The 16498-nt window shown below is 45.4% G+C and overlaps 1 protein-coding gene across 3 annotated transcripts; it reads right to left on the bottom strand.

The window, feature by feature from the left end:
* Nucleotides 1-4468: 4468 nt before the first annotated feature.
* On the bottom strand, nucleotides 4469-14953 carry adar (adenosine deaminase RNA specific). 3 transcript variants are annotated; one of them, XM_019878713.1, is made up of 17 exons: nucleotides 14850-14953; nucleotides 11105-12560; nucleotides 10493-10821; nucleotides 10126-10321; nucleotides 9855-10057; nucleotides 9449-9481; nucleotides 9020-9155; nucleotides 8682-8911; nucleotides 8419-8575; nucleotides 7421-7589; nucleotides 7222-7315; nucleotides 6993-7109; nucleotides 6735-6862; nucleotides 6466-6648; nucleotides 6228-6340; nucleotides 5841-5968; nucleotides 4469-5529 (listed from the first exon to the last, which is right to left on the bottom strand). In XM_019878713.1, the coding sequence occupies exons 2-17, from the start codon at nucleotides 12443-12445 to the stop codon at nucleotides 5217-5219; spliced, it is 3870 nt and encodes a 1289-aa protein (XP_019734272.1). In that variant the 5' UTR covers nucleotides 12446-12560; nucleotides 14850-14953; the 3' UTR covers nucleotides 4469-5216. The 3 variants fall into 3 exon arrangements, with proteins under 3 accessions (XP_019734272.1, XP_019734273.1, XP_019734274.1); XM_019878714.1 differs by lacking the exon at nucleotides 14850-14953 and adding an exon at nucleotides 13651-13951; XM_019878715.1 differs by lacking the exon at nucleotides 9449-9481.
* Between the last annotated feature and the right edge of the window lie 1545 nt (nucleotides 14954-16498).

The raw sequence follows: 16498 nt of genomic DNA, 5'->3' as shown, positions 1-16498 counted from the left end.
TCATAACATGCCGTGTCCACTTCGGGCCTCGTTTAATACATTGAAACCCTGGCGGAATGCTGTCGTGGTGTCACGTGTGATTGAAGAGGCCAGCGGTCTAACTGTGGCTGCGACGAGCGCACACAGCTGTCCCTAAGCCAATATTTACAAGTGGCGCACAGGATAGCTGCGCTCCCCTCAAAAAGTCAGCGAGATGGTCGAAATTTATGCAGGGTCGGCGTTGAGAGATGACTGCACACGCTGCCCTCCGTGAGTCAGCTGGGCCCAAACCGTCAGTCAAGTGGTGACGCCATTGGCTCATCTGACTCACATGTCACGCCACAGCGACTGTCACGTGACCAGAGTTTTACATTTACCAAATAGGATTACCAGGGTCTATATCACTATAAAGATAAATAAATAAACTGCAGTTATGCACACGTTTGGTGATAGTGACTCACACGGAGAATGAAGCCTAATTTGGAGAAAAACGCATGGTTGCAGACTGCAGGTGTGAAACTCAAGGCCGAGGGGCCGGATCTGGCCCGCCGTGTCATTTTATGTGGCCCGTGGAAACAATTCATGTGTATTAACTTCCATGATAATTGCTAACATCTGTACCGAAATGTCAAATTTTCATGTGTAATTAATAACATTGAGATTTTGCAATAATTTTGTTACACACACCTCAACAATAATTGAACAAGCAACAAATAAAAAGTTGACTGATTCCAAAACTAGTAATACATCAATTTGTTGTGTAGAAGTAATAATATGATGTGATGATGAAACATTTTCACTGTCGTCGCAGCCCTCCGGGGTAAGACTTAACTCCAAAGTGGCCCGCAACAAAATGAGTTTGACACCCTTGTTGTAGACAAACAAGGTATCTCAAAAGACATTTTATCATGAATTACAAATAACGAAGCATACCCTATCAATGCTTTGGTTTCGGCAAAACCTTTGCTCAAAAATATTAAAATTTTCATTTTCAATAGTTTTTGTCCTCAACGGGATTGCAATAAATTGAAGCTTTTCATACTTAGTATTTCCCAAATGTAAAATGACAAATACGGACCTGTGAGCTCATATATACACATATGTTTATGACTATTTTAACCCATCCTCAATTTTCCACTTCAAAAACTCACCTATTTCCCGTTTTTATGCCCAGGCCAAAATCTAAAAGTATAGTAACTGCTTGGGCGCCATCTTGGTGCCAAGGAACTATGTTGAAGTGAATTGAAGACTTCCATTTAGACAAATGCGGTGCTTTGCGACCATCTTGCGGCATCTATAGGCATTTGTAAACCATTTAACCTTTCTTTTCAAGGGGGGTGGCACGGGGGGGTTGTTGCGGGTTTTCGTTATCCAGGGCTTGGCCCAACACTGAATTATCTATTCCCACCGGTCACATTTAGTGAATGACAAGTCCATGAAGTGGCCATTAAATTCAGGAATTATGGACAAAAAGTTGAGCCACTATTTGTACTCTCCTTTTGTCCAATTTGTAACTCTGTGAGGCTTTCTTACCCCCGCCGCCTCGTCTTTATTAAGCGTATATGCACTTACAAGTTGCTGTGATCTTGTGTCTTTTCACACTTGACTCCAATGAGGCCTTTGCAGGCCCCGCTCAGCTTCTGAGATATTCCCCCTTTCCCTCTTCTCATTTATTTCCTTTGGAGAGCATCGATTGGCTCCTCTAAGCACTCGGCTCTGGACTAATATTTCAGTCCAAAGCCCCCCCTTCCTCCTACGTGCTTGTTGCCTCACTCTTCATCATTAGTCCCACTCTCAAAATACTTGACTTGGAAAAAGACGTGGGGGGGGGCTGGGGGGGAGCATTGATTCAAATAAGCTCTCATTATTGAACAGATGCATGCATAGCGGATGACAAATTAGTTGGGAGCTAATAAATACACGAGAGATTATACAAATGTTAACTCCTGCATGTTGTTGACTTTGTTTTCCACATGTGTTCTAATAAAATTATTTATGAGTGACATGACTAATTAGCTGGTAATATTGCTGCCTTGTCTCTTGACAGGAACAACGATTGCTCAGCTATGAACAAGCTCTAACTGTTACGTCATTCAAGATCAGGGGCAAATTTAGTCATTTGGGGGCTCAAGACTCCGGTTAGCGCACTAACAAATGTTTTTTCACCTCAACACAAGGTCTTAAATGATAATGTACTTTGATGATTGTTATCTAACAAGTGAATCGAACAAGTAATTCCTCTTTTGCAATTGGTAAGGAAACGAATCAACCTTTCGGCAGTTTACAGTTTTGACCACTTTAATACTCACAAGTCGGTGATGAAAAGGGGCTGTGACAGTTTACAGTTTTGACCACTTTAATACTCACAAGTCCGTGATGAAAAGGGGCTGTCACTCATCACTCACGTCGCTCTTACCTTCCTCTCTATTACATCTTCATCGCTGTCACTTCTGGCAGCAGTGCTTCTGCAGCTGGCAAGAATGTTTGGCTCTCGCTGTTGACGGTTGCGCAGATTCGGTGTCACCCTGAAAAAGTTGAAACATTTCATCGGTTTGATTAAAGAAAATAATAATAAAATAAAAAAAGGAAAACAATCCTCTCACCTTCTCTCTTCGCTGAGTTAACTCGTCATTGTTGTTGTGCCAACGGGTTTGGATTATGAGTGACTAAATCTTGCTGAATCAAGTCTGCACATGCATAATTAAGAAGATGGAATGGTTCACGGCATGAAAACAGAGGGCGGAGCGGTCAAAACGATTACGACAGATGAAACATTTTGACGTGCATTTAAGAACATAAATTAAGATGAAAACAACTGATTTTAAATCAGAAAAAAACTAACAGTTCTTACAAAATGCTCGGGGACCCCTGTACTGTATATGTTGTGGCCCCGTTTTGCCTAATGGTAAATCTGTCCCTGTTCAAGATGACAATGTTACTTCCACTTATCACGTAGAAACGAAACGACGTGAAATTAAAATGTGGTGTTTTACCGACTATACCGAAAATGACAGAAAATAGTCTTTTTTTACATGAGTGACAGACAAAAACGTAGAACGCAAATATATTGCGTCGTTATCCTCGGCGACGACCACCCATTAGCGAGGTACAGCTTCCAATTGACGCGTCTCTTTCTACACGAGCGACGGATTGCGGGATCCGAGTCACAACGGAAGACCCAGCATTCATCCTGCCGATGCCTTTTACACACAACTCAGCAAAGGGGGAGGGGGGTGGGGGCATTGCAATCACTGTGTGCGTTTTCACACAGCAACGCGGTTTCCCTGGAATCAGATCTGTTCGGTGGCTTTAGCATGTGAATCAATGATTATCCAAGAGTGCTTTTAACACATCAGGGAACAAATACACTTTCAACAAGGCATCGTCCTACGGGGTTGCCAACTCTGGTATGGGTACGGAATTTTCCTCCCATGGTGCCAATTTATAAATCTGTCGCTGTACTTTCATTGTACGATTTCTTTTAGTAGCCTCGGTGTTCAAACTTTGCCATGCAGATACCGCAGTGATGGCAAGACTTTTGCACTGAAGACCACTCAAGAAACCCCCGGACAAGAGTTCTTGTTAAAGCATCACTAACATCAGGTCACCTCGGACCTGATTCCACAAGGTCTAGGTCTACATTCCCACCTCTTAAAGCCCTGTGAGCTGTGCACGCATCCATCAGCTGATCAGAGCGACCGTTATCGAGAAGTCATTGAAGCCCAACTCCCCCGTTGGTATGGAAACATCACATCCTTTCAGTCATCTTTCAGCATAGTGGGCTAGCACATAGATTTGACAGAGAGACGAGCAAACCTTGAGGGTTACATACACCCGGCTCCAATATTGAGCCCTGAGGTAATGAAAGCACCCCCGCGCCTCAGGGCTTAGCAGCAGATGATGTATGAATTGTGTATGATGGCTGAGAGGAAACTTCCAAACACATTTTGGTGGAATTTGGTTAATTTATTCTTTTTGAAATTTCCAATCTTCATTTGTTAAAAAAAAAAAAAAAAAATCACAGTTCCATATAATATTAAATTATACACATACACACACAATGAGTGTATTTCTAACAAGGGGTCCAGAAGGACAACTATTATTTTTATGCATTGATTGGAAAATATAACATCGTGTTCAAAGAGATTTTGCACCTACACCAGAGGATTGAAACCTTTGGAAAGGATGCACCACGCCATTAAAAAAAAAAGGCTTTAGGGTTACTATCTTAAGCTTTAAATCAATTACTTGAAAAGAAATGCGGGGTGGACTTTTAAGAGCTTTGCCGCAGGCGTCAAGTAGGCGCATGGGAAGGAAAAGCAATAAAAACTCAAACTTACTTTCCAGTTGAAGCATAAGTGTACTTAAACACAGTAGTCAGGAACACTAGTTTTTCTACGGTAAGGACATTTATTCCTCCGACGGTCGCGCAACATTTGGGCTACTTGTGTCTGGACTTGGGTATTTGGATCGCACATTTGCATTGGTATCTTTTGCATATTGCATCGCCAAAATTTAAAAAAAAAAAGGATCAGTAGATGACAAATACGGTCAGGGTCGAGGTGCTTTTCAATGTAAAAAAAATATGCACGCTGGACAAGGTAAAAGAAACGTGGTGGTGGGAACCTCACAGAAGAACATCCTGACGAAAAGAGCTCGTGTGCAGCCTGGAGGCCGTGACATCTTCTTTCTTGTGTGTATATATAAAAGCATAGGACTGATCAAAGAGGTGCACAAAACTCTGGTATGCTAGCGGTAACCACGGCGACCACGCACGGATGGATGTGTTTTTATCATAGCTGGTTTAAATCGCTAGAGGCGCCTTTAGTCCACTCAAAGAAAAGCAAAGTAAATCTCGCTGCTGCTTGGTCTTCTTTCAGCTTCACCGTTGGTCATCATGAGAGATCTTTTAAAGACTAAAGGAAGTCACGAGCATGGACTGCATGCGACTCTACAAAATGGCGCATGTCAGCGCTAACATAACCTGTCATACATAGCAGCTTTATTTTGCTCCTCCGTTCTTGCTCTTTCTATTGCCATTTTCAAGCGCGTTCCTGCTTCAGGCTTCTCATCTAGCTCCTCTTCTGCCCATCCTTTGCCATCAGTCTGTCGTTAGCCCGTAGCCACGTTAGCATCAGATGACACATGGGCGGCCAGTGGCTATGGTTTGATTGTCCTTTTCTTGTCTCCCTCCCTTCTCGAGCAGCCTGGCAGCCGAGTACCATGAGCACCTCGAGCTACGCCTCCGCCTGGTTGTATTCCATCGCTCCGCTGTTCCGAGCGCCGCTGAACGCGGCGGGCACGCTGGGCGACTCCTCCCCCGCCTCGAAGCTCTTCTCCTCCAGCGGTTTGCCGATCCACGCGCCGTAGCCGTGGTCGCCAAGCGCTTGGAAGAAGCGGTACTTGGCCAGCTGGAAGGAGTTGGCCGCCAGCTTGGCCTGAATGTACGAGTGCATGGCGAGGAGGTCGTTGCGGTCGCAGCGCTGGCACAGTGTGCGGAACAGACAGAACAGGTTGGATTTGGACACACGGGACACGCCCAACTTGTTCCTGTAGGGGACCAAATTTGGAGCTTAACTGATGCTTTAAAAGAAAAATACAAGTTGAAGTTTGTGTTTATTATTACAGTGGAACTGTAAAACCTGCAACAAACTGACCCGAACCCGAGTGACTCATCATGCAATGTGCGATAACTAGTTTTCACAAATCGCTGACCGTTTACTCCTAGTTTTGCAGCTATTCAAAATTTAAATCGGCGTTGAACGGCATCCCAAAGTCGTGGACATAAAAGCCAAACAAAGATGCATAAAATTTCACACACTTAACGCAAAAAATAAACAAATTCTGGTTTGATGACATACCCATCGAGTTTGCCTTTGGTCCCATCCAGAACCTCCACACTCGTGTGGTCTGGAAGGCTCCAGTTCACGCTAGACTCCTTGGTTTTGCCTGTGTGACGTGTGGAGTCGTACACGCTGACTCGGCCCACCTATGGAGCAAACCAGATGGGATGGGATGCAACAGGTTGTTGCATTGCGCCTGGTTAGTATCAGGAATGCTAATACAGTCAAGTACACACATCCAGGATAATTAGTGCAGCTGTCGTCGGCCTTCACCTCACAGTAAAAGCGACACACTCGTTTGGTGCCGGCGGATCAATACGCTTGTTTTATTGATAAAGAAAACAGCTGGAGGGAGGGCTTCAATTAGTAAAATGAACGCGAGGTGATTTATGACAGCGCTCTCACCTCAGGGTGGTTGAGCTGGAAGGGAGCCGGGAGACTTTGGCTGAATCCGTCGCCATCTCTGCCCAGCCGACAGCACACTGCCCGAGTCAGGTGACCGTGGCTGTACAAGTAGCCTGAAAAGGAAGAAAGATGGTTTCGATGTGAAGGAAGATTGATGAGAAAAGGTCTTATTATTTATACACAGAGAGATGTATCAACGCAATAAAGAAGAAGAGCCATATGCGGCAAAATGGATTACCAAGTGTGATTGACTTCAGGTAGATGGGATTCAGAAAGTGAGTGAGCAGCGCCCCCTGTAGGCCCAGTACGTTCCAGCGCAGGATCTTATCACTGCAGCTCATGGTGCGCAGCCTCTCCCCATGCTGAATGCCATCCCAGGTGGGCACAATAGCGCTAGACTCAACCGGGATGGTCCCCTCACCTTGTAGCAGCACACACAAACCGACAAAATCACATGGGTCCAAATTGTGCTCCGGATATCATCTTTGCGTGTTTCGAGGCTCTCACCGTTCTCCACTTTGGTGCGCAACTTGCCCTGCTTGGCATTCTCAAACAGAGGCTGGTGACAGCCCACCTCTTCTCCTGTTTCACTGCACGACTTGTCGAACAGAGCGCCATCCCCGCATGGCGCCGTGCTTCAAAATGAGAAAGAAAATAACAGTTTGAAATGACATATCACTGCACATGTGGCGGCGGGGGCGGGGGGGGGGGGGGGGGGGGGGAGCAGAAGTGGGAATATGAGGGACGGGGAAAACATCATCTCACCTAATGTAGAGGTGAAAGGTGATGTCAGATTTGATCTGCAGTTTCTTGTCCTGCGCGACCTCAAATATACTGTTGTCTGTACCCTCAAAGTGCTTCAGCAACTCACTGTACAGAAATCTAAGAGCGGGAGACAGATTTGTAAATAACGACACAGCAGAGACAGGTTTGTGTTCCCAAAATGAAACAACAATTTTTTTTGTTTGTTTTTCCTTTAGAGATTAATTTGTACCTAACAAACCCCCTTCTGGAGATGATTTCAGCATGGCCGTCATTCACAGTGTCTCCTTTGAGGCTCAGCTCCTCCCCTTTAACGCAACGGTTGCCTGGAATTGAAAAAAATCAAATCAAATCAAACAGAGAATCAATGTCGCAGACTACTGAAATATGCTGTGTATCGATAAGAATTTTCTGGAAAAGACCGCACACACCCGTTCCCAGGCTGACAACAGTTCCCAGGCCTTCGCCCCTCCTCATGACGATGGTGGCCAGAATCTTGCGTCCCAGCAGACTGTGTTGGATGCGCGTGGTCAGGGCGTTGAAGCGCTGGTGGCTTAACATGGCGATCTGGTCGTGCAACGTGCTGCCACTCACGGGAAGCTAGAAAACGTTAAAGTGACAGGATAATAACGACATTCTACAATCAGTTATTTCACTCAAAAACAATTTCCTCTGGCTGTTACGAAGGCATACTGGTAACTGTGCAGTCTGGACACATAAAAGGTGTTTAGGATAGTTGTCGCTTTAGGCCAGGTGAACAATTCTGTTGATTTATTGATGCATCTGCTTGCTAGTTAAAAATATTCATCCATTGTGATGTTTCTTTTGTAACTGAATTACGCGTGACTGTGCTGTAGAGTGCATCGTCGATGGAAAATAAATTGGAAGGTGAAAGTACATAGAGAACATAAAGACACCACTGGTCTCTCTGACTTGATTTCCTTGGATAGTGGCCACAGGCAATGACTCACTCATCTATAGTATCAGATGTTTACTGGCAGTGGCACGGTGATCGACTTGTTAGCACGCCAGCCTCATAGCGTAGAAGTGTACGGTTGGTGTGATTGTGAGTGCGAATGGTTGTTCGTTTATGTGTGCCCTGCGATTGGCTGGCAACCGGTTCAGGGTGTCCCCCGCCCACTGCCCCGAAGACAGCTGGGAGAGGCTCCAGCACGCCCACAACCCGTGTGAGGATAAACGGATTAGATTGATGGATGTTAACTGGAAAGTGGCCACTAGTTACACAAATACATTAAAATATACATTTTCAATATTCAGCACCTATTGTTCACACATACAAGCAAGCATTCAGACCCACATTCACTGTTCAAAAAAACACTTGGAAGCATTATTTTCGATTGTAGTACCTTAGGAACCGGCCGAGCCATTGATGACTAAAACTTAAGAGTCTATTGGTGGGGGGAAATACCTCAGCGGGGATCAGCTCCCCAGTGCGGGCTGCCCTTTCTGCCTCTCCAATCAGAACGCGAAGAGCAGCGTCGGCTGCCTCCTGTTTGCCCTGCTTCTTGTTCGAGGCGCAAACTGGCGGGAACCAGCGTCCACCCAGCTTGGCCTGATATGTGAACCTGAAAGCCGGACAGGAAATCAGGACCTGCCATTTTTACACACCCACGCCCACATCGCACGACATTCCAACGATCATTGAGACAGACACGGCAATCTCACACATACTTGGGCTCGTGCGCTGACCCCGACTGGCCAACCAGGCGGATCTCAGCAGCAAATCCTCTGGCCCTGGCGTACTCCAGAAGCCCCGACACGGCGTTGTTATTCAGGTGGTTGATGAGATCTCCGACTCCGGCTTCGTGGGCGGCTCGCAATTCATCGGCTGTCAGAGGTGGCAGAGAGGGGCAAGTCCCACAGCTATCACTGTCGCTGGAAGAGCCGAGGGGCAACTGGGGCTGCGAGGGAGAAGGCCAGGAGACAAGGGAAAAAAAAGCTTTACGGAACAAACAGGGAAAGAAAGGCAATAAAACCTGGAGGAATTTGCTCATCTTATTGCCCCTCACCTTGTTGAGCTGCAGCCTACCGTCGGCCATCAATTCTTTGACGGCCTCCTCAGCTGCCAGCTGGCGCGCTGCCTTTTTGCTTGGAGCCGAGGCCTCCGCAAACAGACTCTCTCCAACCTTTACTCTGTACATGAACCTGAGGACAAGAGAGGCGGACAGAGCCAGTTAACATTGAGTTGAGCATTTGATCTCTCTAGGCATCATCACATCACAACATTTGAAATGGAGGCTTTTAACTCCCATTGGATGACGGGTAAAGGACCATATCAAGTCACAACTATACTGCAAATATATTGTTGCAATGAGAGGAGCTGGTGGAGCAAATCAAGACAGAATATGATATGACTTGTGGCAAATTCAGAAAACACAAGCGTTCTGTGTGTCCTAGTCAGCTGACTGTGAGAAGGGTCGGACCAAAAGTGGAAATACCGGGAAAAATACTGGCCAGGCCGGACTGTGCTCCTGGAAGAGAAAAGTGGGATGAGATAAAGAACCCTCTGACAAACATGTGAGGGGAACATCACACTCAAAAAAGGAAAACCCCGCAGGGGGGTAGCGAGCAGACTTAATGCTAACTGAAATATGGCTGGCTTTTGGTTTTGTGTGCAGGAATGTTTCGCGTTAAAGGAGGGTTTTACTGCTGCATACTTCATGGTTTTTGAATCACTTTTAGCGTGTAAGCATCATTCTGTCCTTTGTCGGCACTTGGCTCATTAAAACAAAGAAACGGGGGTTTGGTTCTTTTCACCGCGCGGAGAGGTAGTCGATATTTCAAGGACGGTTTGGATAGCATGAAATAAAAAGCCAAAGGCTGTGGCAGTGAAGGAGAAAGTACCTTGGATCATGCGGCGGGCCAACTTGGCCAGTGATGATAAATTCAATGGGGTTCCCGCTGCGCTGGCTGTATTCCATCAGAACCGACACGGGATTCTTCCCCCCAGGCAATGAACGTGACAGTGGCTGGCGAGGTCCCTCGGGCATCCCCATCACTTCCACAGTACCTGGTCCAAACACGCCCCCCGAGCCCTCAATGGTGGCCTGAAAACCACAACCAATCGTTATTGGATTGTCACGACTGAAACTGAAACTGGGAAGTCCTAACTTACATCCGAGTTGGAGAGCACGTCCCTCGTTTGGTTCATCCCAGCGGTACTTCCTTCATTCCCGTTACTCGCGCCTCCCTGCATCTCGCCGAAGAGAATCAGCAAAGTGGCGGCGGCGGCGTCTTTCTTTGCGACCTTCTTAGCGGAGGCTTCGACAATCGGAAACAGTCTCCCGTTCAGCATGACCTGCATGCGGAATCTGGCAGACGGCGCGCCGTTAAAAGACAAACGAGATGTGATCAGCTAAGCAATATCATTCTGGGTGCGAGCATTAAATGTCTGTATTAAAAGGTATTGATTTTTCCTCTAAGTGCAGCGTGGAGATCAATCAACCAAAACTTCACAGTCTGAGCGCGGAAGACTAACTAACCTGGGGTCATGGGAGGGTCCCGACTGGTCAAGGAGTATGAACTCGCAGCTCTGGCCCAGATATTGGGCGTATTCCATGAGACCGCTCACGGGGTTCTTCAGACGAACCTCCTGCAACTTTGCCCAAAGGTTCTGCGCCGGCGGGGCGGCCAGAGACACAGCGACAGTACCAATCGGGTTGCCGTACTCGGCGGCCGCTCTCTCCGAGTCCGTCTGTTTGCGAATGGCGTTCAGGTATTCCGGAATATCGTCAGAGGCCCACTGTCCTTCCACGGTCATTTCCTCCTGACTTGTGTTTAAGGGCGGAGGTTGATCCGTGGAAGGGGACAGCTAACGGGAAAATCAAATGTGTTATTCAAATTAGGGAGCGCTGTGTTTCATTCTTTTGTCTCGTATTATACTTCAAAGAAAAGTCAAGCATTTTGGGAAACATATATTTCAACAGCATTTAGGTGCAACTATCAAACATTCTACAGTGGACCACAGGAACAGGAAAAAAAATATGTATTCAAAAAGTCAAAGAAGTGGTCTTGATTTAAATGATGCCCTATGCAGAAAATGACATTTTTTCATCCAAACAAATCAAAGGTAAAACATATGAACCAGAACCTACCACTTCCGTCTTTGGTATCCAACTTTCGTCAAATGGCAGCGGCTCAAGTTCTGACATTGGCTCAGGCGCTAAGAGAGGCTTCTCCTCATTTTCGGCGCGCACCACCTGCTCACTCTGTGTGGCTTTAAGGGTCCTCATCATCCTCTCTTTGCGATGGGCTGAGAGCTCCCACGTGGGCGGCTTGACGTCACCGTTCTTCACGACGTCGCCGAGCTTCTCGAGGGCGTACAGGGTAGAATTGACCTGCTTGGAGGTCTTCAAGCCCATGTTTTTGGCTAGCATCAGAGCAGTTACCGGCGCTAAGTCCAGGAGGTGCTGCAAGACACGCTCCTTTTGATCTGACATTGTGAACATTTCTTGTGGCCGACTCGGACTAGATGAGTGAGATACTTCTGAAAGTGAAGATTCTGAAGAAGAACAGGAAGACTGTGTTTCTGTGTCGGAGTCTTCTTCTATTTCTGTTTTGATCTCTAATTTCACTTCAGTTTGTTGGGGGCTCCCAAAAAGAGACCTTTGAGGTTCTTCAACTTTTACAGGTTTAATATATAACGCCCACTTTGGGGGCGAAATTCCTTGTTTGGAGACTTTCTGCGAACGCTCCAACGAGTAAAGGGCCTGGTTGACTATCTTTTTGGGAAGATGTAGTTTTTTGCCCAAGGATCTTGCCGAGACTCTTTTGCTTGGTTTTAAAGCCCTGTGCACCTGGTCCTGGATTTGTGGAGTGAGAGTGATGACGCTCGGTCTCTTTTGGTGGACGGACAAGCCCTGAAAACTGTCGCAGAGAGCATTAGCACGTGCGCTCCATTCACTGCTGGAGCCGTAGGATTTACTTTGCGCCTGGTTTTGATTCGGGTGTCCAGCAAAACTGGGGGGCTGGCTGTAATAACCTCGACCCCAGGAGGGCTTTGGATATCGAACGTAGCCTGATTGCTGCTGGTATGGGGAATTATTTAACCTGACGGGTTTTTGAGGAGTGACTTTGAACTGCGGCGCCTCAGTGCGCTGTCCTCTCAGAAACTGGACCTGAAGGTACTGAAAGGAATTGAGGAAAGGGTGGGGATTATAACTCCGACTATGCGAGGGTGCGTTCGGGGCCGGAGGTTTCTTAGTAGAGCTTGGTATGGGTGGGGCAGAGGGGGTAAGGGGAGACGGAGGTCGCGGGGATGCTACAGGACAGACAGGTCTGTCGTAGTGATTTGAAAATGGCTGCTGAAGCTGCGGGCCGCTTCTTTTGAAGGAAGCGGACGGGCCGGATCTTTCAGGATGCTCCCTTGCTTGGTAATATGGTGGCGGGTGCCGGTAATACTGTTCGTTGTAAGGCCCTCCTCTACCTCTGCTCATAGCGCAGGGGTCGAGAAAGAAAGGGGGCCGACGTGGCTGGATGTGCAGTCTATATACAAATGTACACCATCCAAAAGCAAACCCCGAACGTCAGAGGAGGATAGCTTCGGTACACCTAGAAGACAAACAAAGACAACCACAGGACAACATTAGATATAGCCGGAAGCAGGAAAGGATAGAAATACAAGAAGAAGAAGAAGCTATTTCACGTTAAAACCTCGCTGGTGACCCTTCAACCTGACATGATCAAATCGCATAGAATATACAATATCAAGACCACATCAGGGGGCATTCTTTTACCAACAGAAATTCCTATGCTGTGACATAAGAAAACCGATATCAGTATCACGGGGAAAAAGACGATGGAACTCAACACCATGGCTGCCATCCCGCCGTTGTACGCATATATAGAATTATAACCTTGTCAGTCAACAAAGACATTGCAAGGTGACACACTGTCTCAGTACCAGTCACACAGAAATTTAATCCCTGGGTAAAAGGACGCTGATGAATAATTTAGATCTCCTTCTGACTATTCCATTTTATTTCGAGCCTTCCAATGTTTTTGATAGATGTGAATTTAACACGGACTGTTGCAGACAAACGTCACCCGACAATGAAAAAGGCTCAGAAACTAAATTGACTTACATCCACAACACACTACATGCACATGTACTGAAATTGACTATATTAACTTTATAAGTTACCAAAAATATATTCTCAATTAGCAAGAGCTTCTTTATCATCTCCTGGTCTCTCTTGCTCGGTGTTGCATGCTTAGCGAGTCCTTTTTCGTCTTTGACGAAAGCTACTTGTGAGTAGGGGAATGTATTTTTCACCACCGAGGACAAGATCCACATCGCATAGCTTGCTGCTGCTGCGGCTGGGCACGGACTGAAGAGTAAGCTATCTTGGCACATGGCGTTCTCAAACAGTCACAAAAGAAAATGGCCTTGGTCTTTCACTTGTATAGTGCTTTTCCACCTATCAAGGCACTCAAAGCGCTTCCCACTAATTTCACATTCACCTATTGATGATGCAGCATCAGGAGCAACTGGGGGATTGAACCCAAAACCTCTGGGTTGAGGACACAACCATTCTACCACTGATACATGCTGAAATAAAAAATAAATAAATAAATCTGATGTTAAATGCTTTTTTTTCAAGTAATTTACAGTAGTATCAGCAATACACGTGATCCTCACCTTATTGTTGGAAGTGGCTGCAATTAAGACTTTATAAAGAAGGTTCCTTAAAATGGGTGGCGGTGAAAATTGAAAATAAAACTCCCAGGTGTGTACTTCAGGTTAAAAAAGATTTATCTGCTTCTTCCACGCGAGGACTGGTTCTCGGATTTGTCCACGAAACAAAAACAACGTGAGTGATGATATAAGTACGTTATGTTAATAATCTATTTTAAATACACAACTGATCTCACGAGCAACCACCCCCAAAAACGATGCAAAAGGACGAGGTATAATAACGGCCATCAGACATTCGGTTTCGATTTCACTTCTCGAGAAGGTTAACTTTTGTTTGAGTCATGTGACCGGAAGTCAGGCTTACGCTGTGTGAATGTTGTACTGTATTGAAAAAAAAAACCCTCTAAACTGACTCCTGTGCAGGGAGAAATTATGATGCGTTGTTTTGGCATTTGGGCAGAAAGTGGTCACCACAGAAAAAAAAAAAAACACGGCAAAAACATGACGTCAATCAAGAAACAGTCGGCGCACGACAGCACTTTAAACGCAAACCTCAGCCGAGGAATCAAAACGCATTAAATAAAAAGCTTATTCTATTTTAAGCCTAATTTTACCGACAGCCCATCACAAAAAAATACGTATCACTCTTCGTCAGCCTCGAGTGTGCACCAAAACACATTTTACATGTGCTATTATATATTATAGCACGTTTTGTAGAGAGGACAGCACTGCGTGAATAAACCACGTGCACGTGAATTCGGTGCAATTTTGAGACCAATAAAGAAACCGTGACAGACAGGTGCGCCCCCAAAAATCATCGAGAAGTGCTAAATTTTAAAAAGTTTTGTTTTTGTTGTTGTTCGTGGCGATTTTGAGGTAGCGAGACAAAGGGGCAACAACCTCCACGATCAATCCAAAGAACACATGGCTTTGAATTTAATTAGACGTTACAGGGCGTTTTTTTCAAGCATCACGGTAAAACGAATTAAAAGTGCGAAGCGGTGATAGCGCCTTTTCAAGCTAACGGAGGCTAGTCCGTTTAGTAGCCTAGCTCCATACTGGTGGCGGTCATATATACTGCACCGCCACTGCACCATTTCTAACCTACTAGCTTGGCGCACACACCACTCATTGGCTATATATCACACCGTTTCATCAACAAACTGTCAAAATTTTTAAAAACAAGGAATCCCATCTCTTACCTCAATCCACTATTTTGTCCCCACTGGCTCAGGGAAAAGCGTCACGGAGATGGAAACAAGCTCGGGCAAGATACAGAGAATTGTGACGATTACGCCTTGCGACAAGAATGTACGACGACCTGTCGCGGAATTATGACGTCTTATCGACGTTTTTTCTTATTTTGGCTTGAAAAAGGAAGACATTACAATACTGTCCACAAATAATGAAATCCATAAATAAATAATATGTAGTTCGAACAAACAAATAAAATGATTAAATTACGCATAATGCAGACAAACAAGCAAAGCATTTTTTGGAATTATAGGAATTGAAGGGAATAATCTATTGCGCCTCAATTTATACAACTGTATTACTCATATGATAAAATGTTTTAAATACACCTACAATGAAATGTATTTTTGCACTTGATCAAAAGTTAAGTGGGTTAAACGTAACTACGTAATTACATGATCAGTTTATAGAATTTTTAGTTTGACTGTTTATACAAAACGTTTTGTTGTTAAACAGACAACACATATGGGGATGTCTTATTGTCCTTGAAAATATAGAGTAGTGTACTATTGATATCTACTGTATAGTATGAACATTCTAAAAAAGAGCGGGATCCCTTCATAGCATTCCCAATCTATGTGCCGTGGCACAAAAGTGTACTGTGCTGAGAGTCAGGAAATTCTTTAATGTCACTTATTTTAGAGGAAAAAGATGTCGATTTACGAAAAAAAATGATTTTTGCTTGTCTACGTCAGTGAGGAGTAACAGGAAGAGCGATTAAAATGCTCTTCCACTAGATGGCAGAAGCTACATAATTAACCTGTTTATCCACTTTTTGTGACATAAGTAAAGTGGTATAATGTTAGATCTTTTTTTTCAATGTTAAATTTGTGCCTTGGCTACATATAGGCTGGGAAACACTGCTCTACTCATTTTCATCTGTCTGTCTCGGGCATCCATTTGGGTATGCCTGACACATCTCTGAAGCACATGCGAAAACACACAACATACTGGAGGAGCCTCCACTTACACTTGATCATTCCATAGGATTGATCTATGAGCAGTCTCCTACATCTATTACTGGGGTTGTGCAGCTCGTCAGCCTCAGACCCGGATTGGGTAATCTAAATGTTCTGGCAAATTTGCACTGGGGGCACTGCAATGCATTGCTCAAGTGCTACTCCAATCCGTAAACATAGTGGATTCATAACACTGGCTCCTCTGATGGTACTATTGAATGGTTACGGCAAAAGATAAACTTCTATACCTATGTGTTTACGTCAATGTAAGGCACACTACTAGTAAAAACAGAGCATCCTCCTTTATCCCACCAGTGTTTGTCTCACTCCATCTCTCTCCCACCTGCTCTCTCCCCTCCTCCTCCTCATCCCACCTCCCGTTTCTTCCCTCGCTCCGCTGCTGTGCATTTCACATTCAACCTCTTCTCACATCTGGATCTATCCATCATCTTCCACCAGTCCTTCTCTGTGCACAAACGAGGGGAATGCACGCAGCATGTTGCAGGCTGCAGCTCTTTGGCTTCTGACACTTGTCACCCAGCTGCCCGGTAAGTAACTTTGACAGAGCTGGCCTCAAACAAGTGTGGTTTTGTTTGTGTTTGCATGTCTACCTGTGTGTGTGTGTGTGTGTGTGTGTG

Source organism: Hippocampus comes, unplaced genomic scaffold (genome assembly GCF_001891065.2).
Source record: "Hippocampus comes isolate QL1 unplaced genomic scaffold, H_comes_QL1_v1.1 scaffold315, whole genome shotgun sequence".
Classification (NCBI taxonomy): Eukaryota; Metazoa; Chordata; class Actinopteri; order Syngnathiformes; family Syngnathidae; genus Hippocampus; species Hippocampus comes.
The sequence above is the reverse complement of the archived record's forward strand: the minus strand, read 5'-3'. Positions and strand labels throughout refer to the sequence as shown.